We start from the raw sequence: 25303 nt of genomic DNA on the forward strand, positions 1-25303 counted from the left end.
TAATATGTAGAAAAGCCCCATTTTCTTTTTATTTAAATAGCCTAAATATATCACGAAGGAACGTACACTGCACTTTAATGGTAAAAAGATACAAGTTTATAACATCTTATAAAAACTACCATTTAAAAGTGATCTTGTTCATCTGATATTCCCCTCCCCCAATAGCAAAATAAGTATATTAAAAAAAAAAAGGGGGTGTAGAGGAAGGGTAGGAGGGATTGTTAAGATAAAAGCCCCAGGGTACAGTAGAGGCAAAGAGCATCTGGGGACAGGGTTAAAAAGTTGTGGCAGGACTCAGTGCCTCATTTAACCCTCCAACGTCAAGCCATGGAGCACAATCAGTAGCTAAATGATGACAAGAGGCCGTTGGGGGTGGACGGAAAAGACTTGGGGTACTGGGAAGGGCAGGGCTGGTAGGGCCTGGTATAACAGCTCACCCGGGAGCTGGCGCCACTCTTTCCCAGGTCCCCAAATTCCGTGTCTTGCTCTCTGAGAGCCTGCCCTACCTCCCTTTCCCTTCACACCAAACACACCTGAGGCATCTTTCCAGTGCTAGACCCCACCCCAGCAAAGGAAGGGTGGGGCATTGGGCCCAGGAGCCTTTGCAGCGGTCTTAGTCTGTGTTTTCCCTGGGGTATAAGTGGGGCTCCTGGGTCCTCTGGGTGCTAAATTATTCCTTCCATCTCTTTGCTCCCCTCTCTTTACACATCCATGACCACAGAACATGAGCATCTGGACAACTGACCTAACCACCTGCTCCTGAGTTTTCCCCACACCCAATCCTTGGCAGGGGTGGTTCTGGGATGGCTCTGCACATCCACTCGGTTCCCTCTCCCACCTACCTAGGCAGGAAGCCAAGGCTTGTTTGGAGCCAGGGCACATTCTGACCAAAACACACATTCACACACATAGAGGCATAGATCACTCAAGTGATTCTCTCCAAACAGCTCCCCCTAACCTATCCCCCAACCCTAAACAGATTAGTTGCAAGTCTGGCAGGGAGCATGGCCTCCCATTTTCAAAAGCACTCTTCGGAGGACAGAATTTTCTAAATGTATTCTCCTTCACAGAACATGTTCCCAGAGGTGAACAAAAGACAAATTCCAACCCGAGTAGAGCCTCTTGTAGGAAGGGAGCTGGCTCACATGCAGAAAGATGCCTTGCTTATAGGGACCACAGGACAGATCCAAACACTGAGGTCTAGGTTCTGCACCACAACCAATGGAAGTGCCAGCCTAAAGCTAGAGCAGCAAAGGGTGGCAGACACATTCCCCAGAGTCCCCCGACAAAGGATCTCAGAAAAAAAACCTAGAGTGCCATGCCTTTTTTCTTTCCCTGAACTCCTTGTACATCAGAGGTATGGAGGACTGCCTTCCCCACCCTTGATTCTCCTCCAGAAAAGGTTAACAGCAGGAATTTACTGGTGCTGTTCCCTACATTTTCTGGGAAATGAAATCACATTTCCTACAGGTTGCCACCTCAGATGCCCACTGACAGCTTGGTCAGGTTTACCAAGTCTCCATGATTACTCCACACCCCACAGGTCAGGGCAAGTGACAGAACACAGGCCACAAACCCCAGAACCTCCATAATGATCATTTTCTTAGCAGGAAAAAAAGAGGGTTTATTTTACTTTAGAAAATTCATGTTTACAAGCCCCTGGCTTGGGTTAGAAACACCCTAACCATCAATCTGTTGAATAAATCTTAAAAACCTCTCCAAAATAAAGCCCTCCAGTCTCCTAAATTGAGTTCCTTAGTGCCTGCTGAAATCTCAAGCACCCTCAGGTTTGGGGTGTGTATATGGGGGAAGACTGTTTTATGCTCATCCTCCCCTAAGTAGCAGGCCAGAGAAGGGTTTGGCTCAATTTGCCATCTTCAAGCATATAAACATGGATACTTACACCACACTCACACACACTCACACTCACACACACACACACACACACACACACACCCTCCCCTGCCCCCATCGCCTTTTTGAGGGTGGATAGGGTGGTGGTGTTAGAGCAGAGAGGAGCAAAGATTATGGTTAAGAATAAAATCTACATCAGGTTTCTTCCTCAGTCCTTTCTCTGCAGCACCTCCTCCCCCGGCCCTACTCTCCCGGCCAATTCTTTGTTGGGTAGGGATGGCCAGAAAGAAGGAAGCCAAGATCTTGTTCTTTGGGACCAAAGGCCAGACCCTCTCTCCTCTACCTGAATACAGTGATAGGACTTGGGCAGGGAGAACAGCTTACACTGCTCAACAGTCATGGCAGGGGACACCAAATTCTTGTTTCTTGAACAGCTGTTACTAAACTAGGACTAGTTTTGGGTAATTCCTAAGAGGGCACAAGGAGAGAGAACCCACTTTGATATCCATGACTCCCCACTCAACAACTCTGTCTGGCTTAGGAGTCAATGGCAGCGAGGTAGCCACATTCTATCTCCAAGAGGAACTGTCCAAAGAGAGAAGGAAAGAGCTTCATGGGCCACTCTTACCCAAGTTTCCTCCAAAAGGCACTTGAGCTGACCCCATTAGGTACCAGTGTGGCACAGGCCATTACAACACCCATCGGCACAAATCTTACTCTTCCCCATAGGAAATAAGAGGTACCTGTCCACTCTTCTTGGATCCAGCCCTCGTGTGCTCCTCCTACAGTTCTTCCTTTTGTCCCTACAGTGTATAAGGAGGCCAAAGTAAGCTTAGCTGTCATCCCTGATCCTATTCTCCTTCAAACAGGAGGTAAGGTGCAGGGCAGTGGAACACTGAGGATCAACTGCAACTAAAAGCTCAATTTTGGGGGAGGGCTGGACCAACCACTGTCCCTGGACCAGGACTCTGCCTCCAGATTACCTGTATCCACAGTGCATCTGCTGAAATTGCTTCTGAATAAACAAAAACAGGACAAACAAACAAATCCCTCTCCCAAATCTTTTCCATTTCAGCTGCCAGCTGGAGTCCAAAGTTGTGGGCGCCACACTTCGGTCTTGGTCCTGTACCTTGAGTCCCCCATCTATGACCTCAGCCAAGGGTCCAGGGACTAGCTTCCCTACCCAGGAATGCTGTAGGAACTTCCCCGAGATACTCATAGTCTCAGATTATTTACAGAGCTGAGGCTCTGGGGCCGCCGTCCCCTGATGCATTCTTCTGGTCTCCTGGGTCCACTCCTCCAGGAGGGGACAGTACACACAGGGTGGTGGTGGGACCATCAGACCAGAGGGGGATGCACTCTTCGGTAGATTCTTCTGATCACTCCCACCACCCAGGGCCCTTGCGCCTATAGAGAAAACTGCCCATCGGAAGTCTTGGACTGGCACCCTTGGCACATCCGTTTGTGTCTGAGTAATCGATCTGTCCGAGAAAAACACTGAGAAGAAAGGGAGGGTTAAGTGCCTGAGTGGAGAAACTCAACTACCTCTTGGCTAGATCTGTCTTCCCCACACAGGAGGCACATGAACCATTGTATGTAGCCTCAAGCATGTACATGTACACAGATGGTATGAGTGCACAGTGGTTAAGTACAAGCAAGCTCCAAGTCTGAATCCTAGCTCTACCACTAAGTAGCTGCGCAACTTTGGGCAAGTAATCTAACAGTCCTGAATCTGTACATTCATCTGTAAAATGGTACTAAAAGTACCTACTCACAGTGTGGCTGCTTTGTTCATCAAATATTTGAGCATCTATCTCAAGGCAGGTACAGTTCGTGGGGCTGTGGACAGAGTGAAGAATCGGAGGGACAAAGTCTGCCTCATGGAGCTTTTGTTCTCGTGTTCTGAAGATTCAATGTAAGAGCATGGAGCAAAGCTTGAGATCTAGCAAAGCATCCAGGAGATATTAGTTGTTATTTCTCATCTCTTGTTCTTGTCTTGTTTTGGTCCTGGCTCTTACATTAGCATCACATCAGATACTGACCCTCAGCACAAAGATTATTACTTCTCTTCCTCCAAAGTGCACCAACTCTGAAGTTCAACTGAATCCTTGCTATGCCTTTGATATGCTGTGTCCTTGGGAAGCTTAACCTCTCTGAATCTCAATTTCCCCATATATGAAATGAAGACAACACAGCCACCTTATGTAGTTAATGTGAAAATAAAACAATCTATGTCAAGGATGCTCTCAGCGCCTAGCACAGAGTAAGCTTTTAAGAAATGCTATTATTACTACAATTATTCTAATGATCCCTTTCCATGATCAGCTACACAAGGCCAGAGAGATACAAGTCAACCTGAGGTACTAATTCAATAATGGCCAGGAACACTAGGTGACCAGTGTTCAGGCAGGAAGTGGGGGCTGGCCCTGATTCTTGGGAAAGGAATGGTTTGTGTATAGGATAATGGATGGCAAGTGAGCTTACCTGATGACACCGTTCACACTGGTAGGGCTTTTCACCACTGTGCACACGCTTGTGACGCTCCAGGTGGTACTTCTGGATGAAGCGCATATCACATACATCACACTCAAATGGCTTCTCACCTGGTTCACGTGGAGAGAGAAGTTAATGTCAAGAGATACATGGCAGAGACCTTGCTCCAGGTCTTTTCTCAGAAATTTTAACTTTTAGCAATATGCATACACCTAATGGGGAAGAGACTCCAAAGCTGCTGGTCTCCGTGACACTAGGTCTAGAACCATGCAATCTACCTCATTCACTAATCTTTTTCCTCTATTTCTCTTACTCTTTTAACCCGACAAAAAGTGTGCACATGCGTGCACGTGCCCCCTAAACTATAGACTACCTTCCTCCTTTGAATAAGAGCAAGAGACTTACCAGTATGAATAAGGATGTGCCTCTTGAGGTGGTAACTGCTCCTAAAGGCTCCAAAGCAGTGTTCACAAACAAAATTTTTGGGAATCTTTACTTGAAAAGAACCATTTTGTTCCACTACCACCACCTGGGGGCAATAATTAGGCATGTTATGAGGCTCTTTCTCTGTTCCCTTCTTGACCCCATTCTACTCAGGGTCTACTTACAGCTGCTGAACAAAGTAAACCCTCTGATACTGTCACCTCCCATATCCCTTAGAGTTAGCGAGACCCTCTGAGGAAGAGGTGGAGTGGGTGAAGCTATGTGCCTGGTTAAACTCAATACTCTGAATGGGACCTGAGGGGGAATCTGCCTGTTCCTTTGCCACAGGGACATGTATCCTAACCCTCCTTCCCTTACCAAGGATGTTCTGGAGAGGACAGAGGTCAACTACCAGAGTGGTCTCTGGATGAAATCAGGGTGACATGCTCACTGGCTTAAGGGACCAAAACATCTAGGGAAAGCTCAAGGTTGAGCCATAGAGGGAAAAAAGAGGACTACAGATTACCCCATAACTAAACTGTACCAGTTTGGGGATAGCCCCATTACCTGCCTTTTTAACAGTCTTTTTTGAATGAGAGGCCTCAGCCAAGCTGTCATCATCTTTGCGACTCCGGGTCTTATCGCTGTCTTTTCGGTGGCCCTTTGAATACAAATCAAATCTAAACTCACACTCCATCTCAGGACAGGAGACCAAATGCTGCTTTTAGGCAACTTATGAGAATAAACCATCTGCTCAAAGGTTTAGAAAAAGTACTCATCCACTTCTTGTTCAAGTACTCGGTCTTAAGGGAATGTAGGTACTGAAAAGACCTTCTTTAGCTCTCTAAAATACACACATTCATTCATTCCCCAGCTGGATCCCCTTTCCCCACTTCCCTAAACAAGTACTGAAGAGTCAAAGCTTGGTATCTCCTGGCAGAGAGCTTGGGCCACCCATCCCCCAGGTACCGCAATGGGCTCAAGTGCTGTACCTGACTTGAGCACCTCAGCACATCAGGGCTACCTGCCCGCTCTCCATTCTCGGCCTGCTTGCTGGCAATCTGGCTCAGCATCATCTTCTTGCTGGCTGCAGTAGGAACCAAACTCACACCTGCTAGGCCTTCACAAGCCAGGAGACTTGCCTAAGTTGAAAGGAGATGAGGTGTCAGGTCACCTAGCAAGGCAGGGCAAAAACAGGTTGCCATCCTTTACAGAATTACCTTTTATACCCAGCTACAAACTGCTTCTCTCAAGGGGTATCCCTTCTTACTGTGAAACCCTGCTTCTTTCAAGAGCCCTCCCTAACTCATCTCACCAAAAACTGCTTGTCATCTATTATTTAGATACAGATCAAGTAAATAATTCTTATTGACATTTTTATCATTAGCACTGTGCTAGGTATAGTGTGTTTACCAATATGGTCTTTTAAGTATTTCTAGGCCTTGTTGAGTGGGCATGAGGGTCTGTCTGCTAAGCTAGTGAAATGAGAGATTTCTAGGGGAACTTCTTCCTTTCTCAGTGACTCGATGCTTCACAGAGCCAACTGCTAATTGGCAGACCTCGCTGGTGCCCAATATATATTCTATCATGTCCCACGAATATGTTTATCAGTAAAATTAGGTCATTTTTCTCTTCAGATTTTCAATTCCCTAAGTGTTCTTAATTATAACAGATATAAAAATTAAACCACTTGGAAGGATTTTGGAGGTAAATATATAATTACTCTTGACCCACCAACCCATTTATGTATGCATTTCCGTTTTTTTTTTTTTTTCCACTCCTTGCTCCACATATAGTTTAAAAATTACTTAAGGAATGATTAAGAACATTTCCTCTTTTCACTGTTACATTTTCAAACTGATTTTGTTTAGCCAACACTAGAGAATATACTTTTATTAATGAAGAAACTTTTAAGAAACAGTAAGCAAACTTCCATGATTGATTTATAAAGATATTCCTTTTGGATTATCAGTATATTTTGAAATTTCTTCTCTCACCTTCAAGGACTTTAGACTGAAATGTCTGGAGGTGGAAAAAACAGCTTTGCTATTTACATTATATAATGTTGGGCAAATTATTCCACTTCTTTAAGCCTATATTTACTTAAATGCGAAATATTTATCACAGTATCTATCTTCACAGAACTGATAAAAATTAAACTAGAATATAAAATGCTTAACAGTACCCAGTACAAAGTTACTGACTAGTGAGGCAGTCTTCTCTGAACAAGAGCAAACATGATGATGTGAAACAAAGAAAGACGAAACTAAAGGGCTCCTACTTTGCATGGAAAGGAGGAAGATATGCATATAGCTGGAAGAAAGCCAATTATACTGTAATCAGGTTGCCATCATGGTGAGACTGGTAGGGGAGGGTCCCCGGAAGAAAGCTGGGAGAAGCTCTGGGGGTGTGTGCACATAGCTTTCCTACCCAGAGGATGACAATAACCTATCAGGTCATCCTGTATTTCCAATCCATCCTGTACCCCCACAATGACAACTTCCTCCTAATTCAGTGATCTGATGTCACTCTATTGCTTAACATCCTTTGAGTTCACATTCCCTATAGAATAAAGTCTAATTCCTCAGCAGTGCGTAAAAGGCTCTTGGCTCACTCTCTGCTTAATTCTCCAGGAAACGACTCCCTCACACTAACTTTCCCAACCATCACTATCTATCCTACTCCCCTAAGTACCTCCCATTTAAATCCTCTCAACTAGCAAGCTACCTGCAGTACTCCTACTTTATCACATTCTCTCATACCTCTAAGCCTCTGCCCATGCAGTTCTCCTCATTTGAATGCCCTGTTCTGTTCATTTAGCAAAATTCTATGCATCCTTCAAGCTTCATCTTCTTTTTTCATCCAGGTAGTTATCACTCTCTCCTCTGCAGTGGTGATACCTCAGTTATTGCACATTCTTTTAATCAACAGATTCACTGAGTTTCTACTATTAGCAAACCACTATATAAGGTGGTGTACTCCACCTCCCCCCGCCCAACACAACTAGCCTGGAAACTGGTGACCAGCACTATCTTAGTCATCTTTGTCTCCCCAGCACCATATCTTACATGTAATAGCTCAATAAATTCCTGTTGGGGAAAAAAAACAGGTGAAGCATTCACAAGACTGTTCACTCATTCATGCCGCTCAGCACTTAATGTACCAAGTGTAAACGGAGTGCCTGTTGCTTTGCAAATGTCCCATCAGTGCCTGTGATGCAGTATAGCCTACCTCCTTCATTTGACTGGAAGCTCCCTGAAGGCAGGGGCTGTGGCCTGTCTCCTTTCCTTCCTCTAGATCTCCCCCTGGTGCTTAATACAGAGCTTGGCTCACTGTTGGTCAATATGTTGACTAAGGCAGCATTCAAGAGGGAAACTGTAAACACGTTTCCCAGTGATCTTGAAGGAGGAGGACTCTAGAGCTTTTTACCTGAGCCATGCTGATTTCTCATTTAATGCAACCCGAAAGTTCAGGAGTTTCTTGATCCACCTTTCCTTAACCACTGTTGTTTGAAGAACTGTCACCAAATCACTGTAACAACTCCTTCACATCCATTCAGTCCCGCTGCCATATTGAACTGCCTTTGTCTTCAAATAAAACTTAGTGTCCTCCAAAAGGAAGATAGATGTTCCAAGAATCCCTGGACTCTGGTTCCTGCCTATTGTCTGAAGAAAAAGTCTGTAAGTCTTGGTTTTCCAATTGAATTCTCTTGATGAAGTTAACGATCTGTTCCTGAAACCTGAAACCAGAAAGGGAGATGGGACTGTTAGGTGCAACATCCTCAAACCATACAACCGGTAGTGAGCTGAACTTTTTTTCAGAGCTCTCTTTGAAGCTCAGGAAGAGGACATTAGTCAAGAAGTTATCTTTCTAGGTCAAGTGAAGAAACTGGTCTCTCGGGCAAGGGAGAGGGAAGTCAATAGGAACAAAAATAACTGGGGTCTCTTACGAAGGACCTGCAACAGGCCCACTGCTTGAATTTGCCATTTCTGGAATGGAAGAAAGTAGCGGAAGCCCTTCGGGGCCTTTATGTCTTAAGGTGGTCAGAACTAGGGAGGAGAAAAGCTCAGGGGCTTGGGTAGCAGGGAGAAACCGGACTGGCAGTGTGCACTGGGCCGGGCTACATGTGCACGTTCTTGGCGTCTGCCTGAAGGGACGGAAACTCTCTGCGGAGGTGGAAGGCAGGCAAGCGAAGCCCGGCGCTGCGCGTTCCCTCCCTCCTTTTTCCCTCCCGCCAGCCAGCCAGCCAGCCAGCCGGCCGGCCAGCCAGTCAGTCGATCAGTCAGTCAGCCAGCCAGCCAGCCAGTCAGCCGCTGATCCCGCCGCACGAACCCGGAGGAAAAAGCCAAAGAGCGCCGAGAAGCGCGCAAGGTGCGTGCTCGCGCCCGCGTCCCCTCCAAGCAAGCCCCCCTCTCGCCGGCCCGTGACGCGCCGGGCGCGCGCGCGGCCCCTTCCCCTCCCCGGCAAGCCCCCTCCTTTCGCTACGCGCCCCTCCTCCCTTCCCCTCCCCCTTCCCCGCGCGGCGCCCCACGGCCTGCGAGCTGCTGAAGCGCTGCCGTCTGCTCGGACGACGCTGCGCTCCCTGGGGCGTGCGCTTACCTGCCAGGCGCGGCCTCCAGCTGCCTACCCCGCCGCGCGACGCCTCCTCCAAGCCCCTACACACTGTGCCAAGCCCGTGGCCGCCGCTGCCCCCGCCGGGACCGAGGCAAGTTTACAAACACCAACCCTGGGCCCACTTCCCCGGAAGCACTTGCCCCTCCCCCTCGTCCTCTCCGCCAAGTAGCTATATCTACTTCCGGGCTTTGGAGCCTGGACGGGCGGGGGTAGCCAGAAACGGGGTGAGTCTGAGGACGCCAGAAGCGGGGTGCAGGTAGTGAGGTGGGCGGTGCTGTCGCGCGGAAGGACGGGAAGAGGGAGGACCAGGGGTATGGCGCGTGCGCTATGGTGCGAACGAGCCCCGGCGGCCATCTTCACTGAGGGCACTAACGAAGGCCTTGAGATGATTGTTTGCTGGGGGCTCCTTGAGGTTTTGCTATGTGAGCTGGTTAAGACTCCTCGAAAGAGGGCCGTCACGTCACTTTCACTAACTCTCAGACGTTCTTCCTGTCACTTCTGACCCTAGAGCCCCAAATAGAGCCAGGACAGTTCATACCCATCCTTATCACGTTAACTCGACTGAGGTTGTCTTTACCTGAGCTTTCTTTCCATCAGGTCTAGATCTGCAGTTTCTGGGGCCACCCAGTCAGCTGGGAGAAGAGTTAACTTTCTTTGCACACTCTTGCCGTGTACACCCAACCATAATCTGAAAATGGGTGCCCTGGCGGTGGTCTGCGCACCCTGAGGCCAGCCTGGTTGGTTACCTTTACCACTTTCCCTTTTATGCCAAACTCGGTAAGTGCCTGACCTTGGCCTCGTATGGAAAAAGCCATAGGACTCCCATTCTGTGGGAGACTAGTCTCATTGGAGACTTGGCCATGCAGGGTTGTCCCCGAGTAGGATGCATTAGGAAAATGGAAACTTGAGCCTTTCTTCAAATTCTAATCCCAACTTTAGCTCTAAGGAAGTGTACCTGCTAAAGATGGACTTGCACAGTGCACTTGATGGAAGGAAATGTCCATTCCGTTAAGGTCCCAGCTTCTGCTATAAGTGCTGTCAGATTGTGAATTTAGGAGAATTAATGGAGATACCAAAAAAGAGAAAAAATCTTTATTTATGAAAGAAGACAAGACTTTCCAGCCACTTTTTGCACGCAGATTTCCCTGAGCATTCCATGTTTGAGCCACTGACAGCAAGTCCCTGTGCTCTTAGGATCATCATGAAGTTGAGATAAGAGAAGCATCACAGAAATGTCTAATTTTTAAAAAATTAGCTCACTTATTTTAACAAATCCGCACAACACAAAAGAATAAAAGGGAAAAATGTTTAGTTTCCTCCTATACTATCCTATAATCCTGAAGATGGTCATATTTATCAGTTTGGTATATATACCTCTAGGCTTTTTCTGTGTTCATACACAAATATATATATTTTTTCGGTCAGAACATATGTATTGAGCACCTACATTGAGCCACACAATGTATCTTAGACATCTAAGTCAGTTCACGTTTTAAAAATTGTTGCCTAGTGCTCCAGTTTATGTTGTGCTTCAGTCTATTTAGACCTATCTTGAGGAACATTTAGGCTCCATTTTTGAAAAATAGTGCCATAATGAACATCCTTATATAATTATCCTTTTATATTAGAGTTGTAAATAGGATTTGTGCACTTTAAATTTTAATTGATTCTGTGACATTGAATTTTAGAAGTTTGTAACCATTTACATGCTTTCTCAGAACTACAACCTTGTCAACACTGGATGCCATAAACTTTTTATTAAATTACCAATTCGATAGGTGAAGTATAGTAATTTCATTGTTTTATTATACATGTCATTAATAGGGTAGTTGAGCATCTCTTGTTTTTTGACCATTTTAATTATTTTTGTTAACTGCCTTTTCATGTCTTTTACTCATTAAGGAAAAAAAGATCATTTGTCTATTATTGACTGGTAGAAATCTCTATTGACTTTTTATTTTTCATATGCATTTAAAGTTTTTCTTGGATTTTCATTTCTCTTTCAACTTTTTTTTCAGAGCAAAAGTTACCTTTTATGGGAAAATATTTGAAACATTTCTATCAAAGATAGGAATGAGACAAGAAATTTACCATCAAACGTAATAGTCTACTAGAGTTCCTGGCCACCCAAAAGTTTCATTATTTTCATATGATATATATTCATTTATGAAGAAAATCAATTGACAAAACAGTATAACTAATGAGTTCAGGAGCATGGCCAGATGTAAGATAAACACAAATTTTATAATAAAATATAACAACATAATCAAAAATATTGAATAACCTCATGCACAATAAAAAATATTACATTTCTAGAAATAAAATGAACAGGAAACTGCAAGTCATAGTATTAAAGAAATAAGACTATTTTAGTGAAAGAAAAAAGGGTTGGTTAAATGGAGAGTTTTACCATGTCCATAAATAGGAAGACAACATTGTAAAGACATAAATTTTTGCTATATATTAAGTTAAATTCTAAATTAAAACAAGACTTTGCATGGAACTTAAGCTGATTTTAAAATTTAGATGGAAAGGAATAATTGTGAGAAGAAAAACCATTTTGGAAAACATAGAGTGGGTAAAATAACAAGTGGGGAAAAATAAAGCCATGACTTATCTTTAACCGCTTTAATGGTGTCTTTCTTTATACAAAATTTTAAAAGTTTTACGTTGGCAAATCTGCCTGTGGCTTTTGGGTTTTTGTGATGTGTTACCTCAAGATTATAAAAATATTTCCCTGTATTTCCTTCTGATGTTCTTATAGTTGCATATATTTAGTCATGTCTTTGTCTTAGCTCTGATTTATTTTTGCGTATGATGAGAGGTAGTGAGAAAAGCTATATTTAAAAGGGACCATTAATGTAGTGGCAGAAGTACTAGCCTAGAAGTCAGAAATCAGTGGTCTAGGCTTGCTCCCATGTCACCTTTGTAATCCTGGATAAATTAATTCATTCTCTTTGGCACAAGAGTCCTCATCTTGAAAATGAGGATGAATAAATAGATTGTTTTTCAGGCTAATTTCTAGCACTACTGTGAGGAACAAATGAGATCATAGATGAGAAGGCTTTGAGAAGAAAAAAAACCCTTTGCAAGTTATCATTAATACAGATTTTTGGTTTATGCAAATAAATGTAAGTGGAGCACAGCATTATTTTTCTATACTTGTGAATAGTTGGTTGCATCACCAAATATTTATTGAGAACCTTTGTTCAAGACGTTGGAAGAAGGGAGCCGAGAGTGAGAAGATGAAAACTAACATTTTTTTTGAGCGCCTATTTTGTATTTGGTGCTTTACTTAACAAAGACTTAGTTCTCCCCCTCACCCCCAAGGGTTTACAGTCTAGAAGGGGAGAAAATGCTGTGTACATAGGGAGAATTGGTACTTCTTTTAATGTTGGTATTGAGTCAATGGGTTTTGTTAATAGGTAGATAGCACAGAATCAATGTTTTCACTTTCTAACAATAAACTTGGCAGAAAATGCTTTAATAAGCAACTAATCGGTTGCCCACAGGCAGGCCTCCTGTGTGACTTTTCCTCATTTTCTTGGCACCCTCTCCCCTCTCCCCTCACCCCACCCCATCACTTATTCAAATGGTATTGTAATGAATACCAATTAGACTTTTCCTGCAACACTTCTCTATGGCTTTAAGGAGAACCTGATTATTTTATCTTTGAAAGTTGCGCTGGGTCAATTGAGCACTGTTCACCAGCCCTGCCTTTTTTCACGCGCTTCCACTCTATTGTGTTGAGCATGCCTTCTTTTACATGCCCAACTTCCTTTCACCCTGTTAGCTAGAGCGCACAGCATAGACATAGTGCTTGGCTGGGGTAGTGCTAGGCAACAGAAGTAGATACTCAGCTAATGTTTGTTGAACTAGCTGAACCCATCTCTCTCTCTGAGCTCAGCTGGGGGTGGGTAATAGAAACGAGCAATATATGGCTACCTTTGTTACCATTAGACCTTTTTGATGATAGTATTTTGAGGAGTTGGGAAACCATATGATGTACCAGGATCCTTTCTTGAGCCTGGTGATTTGTATATTTTAGAATTCTTATAGCCCCTTAATTCCTCCTTTACCTTCTTTGTTGCTTAAAAATAACTTTTATTTTAATTACATAAGTAACATGAAATTATACAAAACTATAAAAATATAGAATTGTATAAATAAGAAATGTAAAATGATAATTCTAATACCCAGAAATAGGCACAGCTAATATTTTGAAGACTTTTTTCATCTTCAGTCTCTTAAAAAATGCCTGAGGAGGGACTACTAATAGGTATAGGATTTTGGGAGGGTAATGCAAATGTTCTGGAATTAAATAGTGGGATCGATGCGCAATTTTGTGAATATTCTAAAAAAAAAAAAAAAGCCCTCTGAATTGTATACTTAAAAGGGTAAACTTTGATACGCGACTCATTTCTCAAAAAAGCTGTTATTTTTCTAGACATAGTTGTAGATACATGCACACAATGTTGTCTTTTTCTGCTGAAAGTTACAGTATATATGCTCCTTTACTGCTATATGTTTCAGCATATGTTTTCTAAGAATAAGACTGTTCTTTTAGATAACCACGATGCAATAATAAAATTTAGGAAATTCGCACTGATAGAATACTAATATTTATGATGCCATTCATAGTCAGATTCCACCAGTTGTTCCAATAATGTTGTTCATAGCAGATTTTTTTCTTCCTTATCCAAGAGACAATCTAAGATCACCCATTGCTTTTGGTTGTAGTGTCTCTAGTTTTCTTCAATCTGGAATAGTTCCTCAGTCTTTCTTTGGTTTTCGTGACATTGACATTTTTGAAGAATACAGGCTAGTTGTTTTGTAGAATGACCCTCAATTTAGATATACGTTTCCTCATAGTTAAATTCAGGTTATTCATTTTGTTGGCAGAAATATTACATAAATGATGTTGAATGCTTCTCAGTACGTCAGGTCAGGAGGCCCATCATGTCTTTCTGTCCCATTATTGGTGATGTTAGCTTTAATAGCTTGGGTAAGATGGTATCCACCAGCTTTCTTTACTGTAAAGTTTCCTTTCTCCCTTTTGTGTGAAAAGGAAGAAAATAAGAATCTGTATTTGTATTTGTTAGTATTTGCATTAAAAACTCTGAAAGGTTACCCAAGAAACTAATAATAATGGTTACCTATGGGGGTCAGAATGGGAAGGTGGCATATGGAATGTGGTGGGAAGTAGACCTTTCACTACTAATATTTTTATACATTTTGGTTTTTAAACTACCTGAATATATTGCTTAATCAAAAATAAAAAAGTTGAAAAGAAAACTTAATGAACACAAAACTATATTAATAATAAAGGAGCAACTCCAACTACAGGTGATTGTCGTAATTTATTAAGTCAGGCCCAGTGAGTGTTGCTAGGTCTTCTGACTTTTTCATGAGAAGCTGGAAGTTTCAGATTGACAGTTATTTTAAAAAAGTTTTTAATGTACTGTGTAAGCCAGACAAAACCTTGTTTATAGGTAACAGTTGGCACAGTCTTCCAGTTTGTGACCCGTGCTTTTAGACTGAACTTCATGAGGGCAGGACTGTGATCTTTTGCTCTCCATTGTACCTCTAATAGCTACCAAAGTGCTTGGTACATGCTAGATACTGAATAAATGAAGGAAGGAAAGGAGGAAGGGAGGAAGGGGGGAGAGAGGAGGAGGGATCCAGAGTGTGTAGGTAACAAAAAGTTGAGTAAATTTTGATGACTTTTATTTATTATCTCTAAGAAATTTGAAATGAGGGAAATGGGGAGAAGGATGATAGGTCAATAATTTCAGAGATGTGGGAAATTTTTGAAATAGTTGCCACAGAGAATTGAAGATAGAGCTGACAATAGGAACATAGTAGTGTTGCCAAGCACTATTGAGTGTCCAGTTAAGCAGAGTCACTGTCGCTTTTTTCCTCTGAAGATAGTTAGTACCTTCATAACAGTCCTGGGAATTCCCTTCGCCTCTATCCTGTGTTGGAGAAGTTTGATGTGGTCTGATTCTCTAATCCTTTGTCTGTGACCTGGTTTTGGTTTATTTGTTTTATCTCCAGAAGTGTTTGGATCCTCCATTGTTCTGAGATAGTATTATAATCTGTCTTCACCGTTGTCATTCAGTGGATTCTTTTACTCTGTCCTTCTCTTCTATGAAGCTTTCTTTGATTTTATTTTTTTCCTGTTTTTTCCTTCTCTTTCTGAAACTAATGTTAATTGACTATTGGGCCTTTTAGATTGACCTTCTAAAATTCTTTTTTATTGTCTATCTCTTTGTATTTTTATCTTTCTGTGCTTTATTTTTTCTTGGCTTCATTTAATTTCCATTTATTTTTTTTTAATTTCAGTTGTCATATTCTTAAAATTCTAGAACTCTGAGTGTTCCTTTTTGAGAGCAACCTGATTTCTTTTTATCCATGCAATATCATCTTGAATTTTTGAGTTGTTCTTCTGCTCCCTGTATTTTTCTTCTTCCACCAAATGTCTTTTTTCAGTTCCTTTTTACCTCTGTGATTCATGTTAGGGGCTTTCCTCAAGTGTGTGGTAGGATTTGGGTGGCCATCTGCTCACTAAAGCATATAGGAGGGCCCAAGTGCATGGATAGACTGTATTGACTTGGCATCACTGACTAGGTGATTGGACAAGCACTGAAATAAGAACTTCAGAAGGTCTTTTCTCTGGGGCTTTTGAGGTCAGTTTTTCTAAGACAGGAATCCTCCAGCCTTCTGGCCTTGGAGGGTTTACCTCTGGCTACCGTTTCTGAATGCTGACTGGGAGAAAGATGTCCATTCAATATGTAACTTCTTACTGATCCTCCAGTCTTCAGTACTGTGCCTCATTCTAACCTCCTACTGTGCCTGGTGACCCTAATTCCAGGTCTCCCTATTTCAGTTTCTCTAGAACACAAACCTCCTGCTGCTTTGGAAAGAGGAGGAGGGAAGTTGCTGGGCTGAATGGGCAGGGACAGTAGAGTGGGGGTCTAAATGCTCCTTATACAGGTTTTCATCTAATTTCCATATTTTTAGCTATGCCCCTTCCTCTTGCCTTCCAGGATAGCTAGTGTTTTCAATTCCAGAGGCTTTCCGGGCCTGTGCCCGAGGAACCAGCTTGTTTCCTGTTGGCATAGCTCTCTGCAGACATACTGGTTTTGACTTTCTGCCATTTGCTAAACCAGTTACTACTTTTCATCTGCTTTCCATCTTCTACCATTATTGACATCTCTTGCCTCATGTCTCTTTTCTCATTTGCTTTATTCTTCTGGAGTTAAAATTCCGCTGATGTAATTTTAGTGGATGTTCAGGAAGGCATAGTGGTGAACATATGCGTTTAGTCTGCTGTGTTTAATTGAAATGAGCACAGACACCATGAATTTATATCGATACCAATTTAAATGGTTAGGTGGTTTTCATTAGCAGAATGCAGCAGTCCTGGTGATTTGGTAAGAGAGGGACTGGCCAGATGGATTTGGGTTTTGCCAGGGGGATTTGGTGGAAGCACAGTAGGGCTGAAGAGTTGAGGATTTTGGACAAAGAACAGCTGAAATGATGGACCATACAATCTAGGTTGTATAAGAAAAGAAAGGTATGAGGGAGCTGATGGTGAGGAGTTTATGGGCTAGAGATCCCATGAAGACTGAAAAAAACTTGTGAAGTTTCGAACAAATGCTATTTAGTCCTACCAGCATCTTCTCAGCCAGGGCCTAAAGCTCTGTTTCTAATTCTATTCCTGTTTCTTTGCTTTAGTATTCTATCTTGCAAGTTAATGTCCTTGCATTTAAAAAGAAAAAACTGCTGGCAAGGGCTTTTCCCTCTCTCAGGTACCCAGGACAGGATTCCATGTGGAGAATAAGGGTAGTGATTCCTCACCTCCCTGTTTACCCCAGGAAGAGATGGGGTATTCAGAACCCTCACCTTCAGATTTGATTTCTGAGAGGTGACTGACTTAAAATGGATAAAGAAGGTGCCAGGTGGACAGAGTCATGGTCTTCCCTGCAGATCCTCTCTTCGGAACTTTGGGAAAGACCTCCCTCCAGCCAGGGATCTCTCTTTCTTCACCAGTCATTCCCTCCTTGCAAAGCCTTTGCAGCCTGTTTTTCACTTCTACTGCTAGAAGTAGGGGCTTCAGATTCTGACATGCCTGGGTTCAGTCAAACCCAGCTCAGCCACATATTGGCTACATGATCTGGACAAGTTACATACATATTGTCTCTGAAATCTCGATTTCCTCGTCTTCAAATGTGGATAATAAACTTACTTGAAATGGTTGTGAAGATTAGAATAATACATATTAAGTTCAGAGTGTGGAGTAAGTACTTCAATGGTACCTTTTTTTTATTAGCCTTTCTCCCTTATGCCTCTTGACCTAAACACCCCGCTACTGCCACCCATCAGGTGAGCTAGAATGAGCACTGATGAAGGATTGACTCCTTCATTTTCAAGGCCTGAGCCAGTTCTCTCTTATTTTCTCCAAACCCAAACTACCGAGGAAAAGTTTCAAGGTAGGGCCACCAGGGTCCCTTGGACCTGTGTTTTCAACTAGTGTGTAGTCCAGTGGCTGTTGACAGAAGATTACATCAGAGTAGCCCACTTTGAGGAAGGTTCCTCTTTTTCCACATTTTCATTTGGAGGGTTCCCCAGGCCTTGGTGTTTGCCCCTCTCTCCCTGGCCATCTCTCTGAACTTGTCACAAGGCTTCTGCTGCACCCTGACTCTTGAATCTGCTTTCTGTTCTAGGATCTCATCAGAATTCTGGGCTTGACCTCCTCCCATTTGAGTATCTGTACTCTCAGGATACCTCTAGTTGGATGAGTACTTCCAAGAATTAACCATTTTACTTTCCATCCAGCTTCCCCTTTCTGGATCCCAATTTCTTTTTAGGGGCACCATTACTTTTCCAGTCACCCAGGCTTGGTCCTCTTTGATTCTTCTTTCTCCTCCAATGTAGATTTCCTAAGCGTTGAATTCGGTTTAATTGGTGAGTAGCCAAGCATTTATATTCCTCTGTCTTTTCCTGCTGACACCATTCTTACTCAAGTATGAATCACCTCTTGCCTGGTTTATAGCAACAGCCTATTAATTCTTCTGCATCCTGCCAGTGTGCACTGGTCTTCTCAGAACATCAATTTCATCATATTATTTCTTGCCACAGAATCTTTCAGCAACTTCCCATTTTCTGTAGGATAAATTTAGATTCCTTGGCCTTCCTGGTATTCCAGGATCCCCATAATCTTGTGCAGCTGGTCTCCTGTATCACCCTTACAGACCTTCCCTCCAGCCAGCTGGGTGCCTTCACTGACCTTAAAATAAGCCATACTCATTTCCAGTGTAAGCTCATGGCATTTGTCCCCTACTGCTCCTGCATTCCTCTCATCCTCCCTTTCACCAATCTCATTTCTCCTGCCCATTTTCAAGATTCAGCTCCAGTCCCACTACAGATCTTCTCCAGTCTTCAACTTCCATTGATTTCTTCTTTCCCTGAATAGTGCTTGGAGTTAGCATCCAGCTATGCCCTGGGCTGTAACCGTTACATGTGCGTCTGTGTGCTCCCAGTGGGACAGGAAGGCTTTCTCAATCCCTAGCAGTCTGTCCTGAATATAGCTGGTGCACACTTCAAACAGCCACCCCCTGTTTATTGAGCACTCAATCTGCAAGGCACAAGGTTACAGCTCTTAACATAATGCTTCCTCAATGTAACTTCCTTTCATTTCTACTCTGGGAGAGGGCTTTGGAAAATCAGGATGGTTCTGAAAAGATTCTAGGGGTCGAGATACAGAGACTGACCTCTGAGGCCTGCCTAAACCATTTCACCTCCACCCATCTCTCTCATGGCCTCCCTCCATTCCACCCCCTGCAATCTCCAGAGTCACCTCTAGCAGTTTCCTGCACCTGACCCCCCCTCTGGCCTCCTGTCCCCTACATGGCTCCCCCTCCACGCCCACACTTGTCTCCCTGCCAAATAACTCCCATGCGTTCCACTCTGGGCCCTCTGATTCACAGTGGAAAGGCCCTCTTCCTGCTGGCTCTCTGCTCCTCTTAAATCTGAAGTTAATGTAGTGTGTGTTTTTGCCTCTCATCTCATTTTTCTCCTTCTTCATGTCAGCTAATGATTATTCAGGGGACTTATCTCAACCTGTTGTCCCTATCTCAAATCTGTGTAGTTTTCCTTAGGGCAAGGGTCATGAGAGTGATGTCATGGTCATGTGACTGCTGCCCATACCTCACTCCCTCTGCTGCCCTGGTCCTAACATTCTGAAAAACTGATTGTGTACTCTGCCTTCAGCTCACCTGAACGGAGACCTGAGTGGAAAGGTAAGCCTCTTGTCATTGCCTTAGGTGAGCAGTGGCCATTAGATTCCACCTACTCAATGCTAACTGCCATTTTCTTTCCCCCCTCTTTCTATTGGTTATCTCCCTGGACACTCACTTGTCCTTCTCTTTAACAGGGAAGGCTGGGACTGAGCTGCAGGACTGAGTAGGGCCTGAGGCCCAGGGTTGGGTTCTTGTCGGTTAGATCCAGGTTGGATCTAACAGTTTGAATAGGGAATAACTCCTACTCTGTTCACAGATTTTATCCTGATGGCTGACTCTAAACCACTCTTCTCCCTTGATGGGAACCCTGTGGCTGCAGAAGCCTTGCTCCGGGATGTATTTGGGCTTGTTGTGGATGAGGTCATTCGGAAAGGGACGAGTGCCTCTGAGAAGGTGGGTCTTTTCTCCCTCCTTTTCCTGCCCATCAAACCTGGCTCAGAACTTTCCTCTTCCAACAAGGCTACTCCCCAGAATTCAACACTGTTTCACTGTGAGCCTCAGGGATTATTTACTGGGTCTTACTGTTTATTTACCCATATTCATGTGTCGCTTTGAAAACATTTCTACCTTGTTGCTTTAAGTGCAGGTTGAAGGTGTTGCATGTATTGAGATGTGGTTTGGGCTGCCAGTCAATGGAATATCTAAGGGCCACCAGGATCTCCTGCTTCTCCTCCTAGGTCTGTGAGTGGAAGGAGCCAAAGGAGCTGAAACAGCTGCTGGATTTAGAGCTGCGGAGCCAGGGGGAGTCACAGGAGAAGATCCTGGAGCGGTGCCAGGCTGTGATCCGCTATAGCGTGAAGACCTGTGAGCCCTGGGTTCTGGTGGGAAGAGTGTCTGGAGTTTGTACCCAGCTCCATTCTGAGCTCCCTGCCCCCTTCTCCAGGTCACCCTCACTTCTTCAACCAGCTGTTCTCAGGTTTGGATCCCCATGCTCTGGCTGGGCGCATTGTCACCGAGAGCCTCAACACCAGCCAGTGAGCCATGCCAAGGGCCCCTCCCACCAGCCCACAAAGGATATGGGTTTTCTGGAAACATGCCCTAGGGGGAGGGGAAGAGAATGGTGTTTTGCCTTTTTCTCTGGTTTCTGAGAATCTCCACTGGCACAGTCTCCTCTCTTGCTCTTTGGCCTCCCTTTCTCCAAGCTTTCTCCTGCTCCTGACCCCATTTTGTTTTCATTCTTGCTTCTCTGGTTCTTTGTCACCAACTCCTTCCTCTCTTTGAACCCCTCCCTTATTCATTCTCACTACCTCCTCTCTCCACTAGTCCTGAAAGTCTTACCTGGAGGGACTCCTCCTCCCTTCCCCTTTCTCACTGTTCCCTCTCCTGGCAGGTACACTTATGAAATTGCCCCTGTGTTTGTACTCATGGAAGAAGAGGTACTGAAGAAACTGCGGGAGCTGGTGGGCTGGAGCTCTGGGGATGGGGTCTTCTGTCCTGGTACGTGAGAAGGAGGGAGGAGGCCTTTGATGTTTTTAAGTGTTCCTCCTTCCCCACCATTCTGTTGCTCTAAGCCGGCAGGGACGGGGAATTCCTCTTTGTTTCTTCTCCAGCTGGGCTGGGGCCAAACCAGAGAGAGGCTGCCCAATACCCTGTATCTTCTTGTTTGCCAAATAGTCCATGGGATCACTGCTCCAGTGCTTGTTCTCTCCAGGTGGGGGCTGTCCTAGGGGCAGCCCAGGATATGGAGGCGGGTAGTATGGATCCCTGGGCTGTTCTGGGCTATTATCGTGCCATTTGTAGAGCCCTGGGAATGTGTGGCCTAGGAGCCAATCACTCGTGTTTTGATCAGTTCTTCTGGGCAGCGAGGTCAGGGGAGGCAAGCTTCACTTTTGACTCACTGTCTCTCCCTCTTGCCACCATCCCCTCTCTGTGACAGGTGGCTCCATTTCCAACATATACGCTGTAAACCTGGCCCGCTATCAGCGCTACCCAGATTGTAAGAGGAGGGGCCTCCGGGCACTGCCACCCCTGGCCCTCTTCACGTCAAAGGAGGTGCGGAAGCAGCACAGGCCTACCCTGGGCTCCTGATTTTAATCTCTAGTCAGCTGAGTCTGAGAACAGTCAGGTCCTCTGCCTGCCCAGATCCATCTTCTCCAAGGCAAGCCTGCCCACAAGCAGACGTGCTTCCTTTCAGTCAAGGGGGCTCCCATTCACCTAGCCATCTGTCTGAGGTGGGGGAGGAAAAACAAGTACAGAGCATGGTCCATGGACTAGCAGCATCAGTATCACCTGGACTTTTGTTAGAAATGCACAATCTTAAGCCCCAGACCTACTGAATCTGAATCTGCATTTTAACAGACACCCTGGTGATTCGAAGACACAAGAATGCTTGATAAGCCCTGGGCTGCAGGGTCTTATCTTTTGCAGCTCACATTTGACTTTTACTAGTCTCTCTCCTTCCTGTCCTCCCTGCCCTCTCTCCCCTAGCCTAATGTGCCCTCTGCCTTCCTCCACAGTGTCACTATTCCATCAAGAAGGGAGCTGCTTTTCTGGGACTTGGCACGGACAGTGTCCGAGTGGTCAAGGCAGATGAGAGGTGAAGATCTTGTCCACATCGCCCTGACCCAGCTTGGTACAGTGTACCTTCCTGCTGTCAGGAGCTGTGGCCGCTGGCACATGCCCCTGGTGGACGTCTCTCCCCTCTCTGTTCCTGCAAATTGCCACTCTGTCTCTCAGTGCCTGCTAAAGTCTCCTGCCCCATTCCTTGAGATCTATTTACCCTTCTTAGGGAAATATCAACATTGTGGCCTCTGCATTGCTAACCCCACATTACCCTGTTCTCAACACTTCTGCCTCCTAGCCTAGAGAACCTGTTACTTCCCTACCCACTCAATTTTCTTTTCCAGAGGGAAAATGATCCCTGAGGACCTAGAGAGACAAATCAGTCTGGCTGAGGCTGAGGTGAGTGTGTCAGGAGCACTGGCTCATGGACCAGGATCCCTCTTTCTCTTCCTTGGAATATTCTTTGGGCTCTCCCTACTCAAGGCATTCCTCATCCTTTTTCTTGATCTCTGTGCCCATCTCCCCTGTGGGCTGAAGTGATCCATGGAGAGCCTGAGGGGTGAGGATGCTCTGTGGTTCTCTCAGGGACTCTTCCAAGACTTGCAGGCTGGATCGGACTCTAAGAGGCAGGAGCATGACTGAGTCACTGAGTGGAGTCCCAAGACGGCACCACAGGGAGGGTGTTGGGGCGCCGAAGTGTAGTGTGGAAGGTTTTTATGATCAGAGAGAAGCTTGGGAAGATGGGCGGGCTAGTGGTGAGGAGTGCAGGCTGTGAGCAGTGGGAAATGCAGAGGCACCAGTATTCTCCTCCACACTGCGGAGTTGTGTGAACTGCTGCAGCCATCTTGGAGGGTCTTTGGCACTATCTGTATAAATTTTAAATGTATCTCTCCATTGATTCAAAGTCTCACTGTTAGGATTTGTTCTATAAATCATCATCATAGTATGTAGAATTCTGTGTACTGGGCAACATGTAAAATTTCAAAAAAATTTTACATGTCTATGTAAATTATAGTATATCTGTGTCTTGCTTTCTTCCTTTCAGAAATGAGCATAATATAGAATTTATCACATGGGATTGTTGTAGGATTATATGAATTGATGTATGTAAAGCACTTAGAGCCATGAAGCATATGTAAATATTAGCTGCCATTATTGTTGTTGTTGTTATTGGAGTACTCTGTAGCCATTTATAAGAATAAGGTGGGAATATATACACATGTGAAAATACCTCCACTATATATTTAAGTGTGTATATATATATACACACGTGTATATATATAAAATACATATAGCAAGTTGCAGTATAGAAAGGACACTCTGAGCCTATCGTTATTTAGAACAGTGTCTATTTATTGACTTATGGATGTTACCTTTGAGTAGCAGTATGAGCAGCAATTAGAACACTTAGTATCACTTTTACTGTATAAACTTTTTTGGGTAGTAGCATTATAGACATATAATTCCATTCACATGCCATACAATTCACCCATTTATAGTGTACAATCCAATGGTTTTTAACACATTTATGGAGTTGGGCAACTGTCACTACAATAAGCATTAGAACATTTTCATCACCCCAGAAAGAAACCCCGTACTCCCATACTTCCCATTAGGCAACCACAAATGTACTTGGTATTTCTATGGATTTGCCTGTTTTGGATTTTTCATAGAAATAGAATCATATCATACATGGTCTTTTGTGATGAACTTCTTTTACTTAGTATAATGTCTTCAAGATTCACCATGTACCAGTTCTTCATTCTTTCTTATTGCTGAAAAATATTTATTGTATGGCTATACCCCATTTTAATCATCACTTTCTCAGTTGATGGACATTCAGTTTGTTTCCACTTTGGGACTATTATGAATAATGCTGCTCTGAACATTTGTGTACAAGTTTTTATGTGAACATATGTTTTTCATTTCTCTTGATTATATACCTGGTAGTGGAATTGCTGAGTCATACGGTAACTCTATATTTAACCTTTGAGGAACTGTCTGACTGTTTTTCAAAGTGACTACACCAGTTTATAATCCCACCAGCAGTATGAGGGATCCAGTTTCTCCACATCCTCACTGACACCTGTTATTTCTCTTTTCTATTATAGCCACCCTAGTGGGCGTGAAGTGGTATCTTGCTGTGGTTTAGATTTGCATTTCCCTGATGACTGTGATGTAGAGCATCCTGTCATGTGCTTATTTTCTTTTATTCTAGATATAAGTCCCTTATCAGATATATGATTGCAGATATCTTCTTCCATTCTCTAAGTTGTCTTTTCATGTTCTTGTTGGTATTCTTTGAAGTACAGAAATTTTAAATTTTGATCAGGTCCAACTTGTTTATTTTTTCTTGGGTTACTTGTTTCTGTATCATACGTAGGAAGGCTTTGATTAACTCAAGCTCGTGAAGATTTACTCCTGTATTTTCATCTGAGAGTTTTATAGTGTTAGCTCTTACATTCAGTTCTTTGATCCATTATGAGTTCATTTTTGTGTACGATGTGAGAAAGGGATTCAATTTCATTTTTTTTTTTTTTTTTACATGTGGATACCTAGTTGTCACAGCACTATTTATGAAGAGACTGTTCTTTCTTCCAATGAATTGACTTGGCATATTTGTCGAGAATCAGTTGACTGTAATTATGGTATATTTCTGGATTCTCAATTCTATTCCATTGATCTGCATGTTGATAGTGTAGACCACATTGTCTTGATTAATGTAGCTTTGTAGTAAATTTTGAAATCAGGAAGTATGTCTTCCAACTTTGTTCGTTTTTCACGTTTTCGGTTGTTCTGGATCCCTTAAACTTCCACATGAATTTTAAGATCAGTTTGTCAATTTCTGCAAAGAAGCCAGCTGGGTTTTTCATAGGGATTGTGTCCAATCTGTAGATCCATGAACGTGGACCATCTTTCCATTTATTTAGGTCTTCCTTGATTTTTTTTCAACGATGCTTTGTAATTTTCAGAGTATATGTTTTACACTTTCTTGTTAAATTTATTTCTAAGTATTTTATCCTTTTTGATGGTCCTGTAAATGCAGTTATTTTCTTAATTCCATTTTTGGATTGTTCATTGCTAAAGTTTAGATATACAATTAATTTTTAATA

General features: G+C 43.6%; 2 protein-coding genes across 15 annotated transcripts in view; one reads left to right on the forward strand and one right to left on the reverse strand.

The window, feature by feature from the left end:
* Positions 1-9523, reverse strand: ZNF740 (zinc finger protein 740). 7 transcript variants are annotated; one of them, XM_036236107.1, is made up of 9 exons: positions 9370-9506; positions 8200-8509; positions 7533-7655; positions 5763-5912; positions 5342-5431; positions 4753-4876; positions 4339-4457; positions 3630-3796; positions 6-3351 (listed from the first exon to the last, which is right to left on the reverse strand). In XM_036236107.1, exons 3-8 carry the CDS (start codon positions 7584-7586, stop codon positions 3665-3667), a joined length of 669 nt encoding a protein of 222 aa, XP_036092000.1. In that variant the 5' UTR covers positions 7587-7655; positions 8200-8509; positions 9370-9506; the 3' UTR covers positions 6-3351; positions 3630-3664. The 7 variants fall into 7 exon arrangements, 3 of the variants coding, with proteins under 3 accessions (XP_036092000.1, XP_036092001.1, XP_015998202.1); XR_004955576.1 differs by having other exon boundaries at positions 3630-4457; XM_036236108.1 differs by lacking the exon at positions 3630-3796.
* CSAD (cysteine sulfinic acid decarboxylase) overlaps positions 9011-25303 on the forward strand; it is a 20459-nt gene continuing 4166 nt past the window's right edge. The window contains exons 1-8 of one of the 8 annotated variants that reach the window (XM_016142699.2): positions 9011-9141; positions 19945-20081; positions 20366-20492; positions 20572-20662; positions 21019-21125; positions 21565-21680; positions 22145-22224; positions 22535-22589. In XM_016142699.2, the coding sequence (XP_015998185.2) occupies positions 19956-20081; positions 20366-20492; positions 20572-20662; positions 21019-21125; positions 21565-21680; positions 22145-22224; positions 22535-22589 (702 nt within the window). In that variant the 5' untranslated portion in view covers positions 9011-9141; positions 19945-19955. Of the gene's footprint in view, positions 9142-9348; positions 9476-9568; positions 9609-9990; positions 10162-11113; positions 19689-19944; positions 20082-20365; positions 20493-20571; positions 20663-21018; positions 21126-21564; positions 21681-21761; positions 21787-22144; positions 22225-22534; positions 22590-25303 lie in introns of those variants that run through there. The other 7 variants (XM_016142700.2, XM_016142703.2, XM_036236105.1 and 4 more) reach the window with 7 other exon arrangements.

This window comes from Rousettus aegyptiacus, unplaced genomic scaffold, assembly GCF_014176215.1.
Source record: "Rousettus aegyptiacus isolate mRouAeg1 unplaced genomic scaffold, mRouAeg1.p scaffold_m13_p_2, whole genome shotgun sequence".
Lineage (NCBI taxonomy): Eukaryota > Metazoa > Chordata > Mammalia > Chiroptera > Pteropodidae > Rousettus > Rousettus aegyptiacus.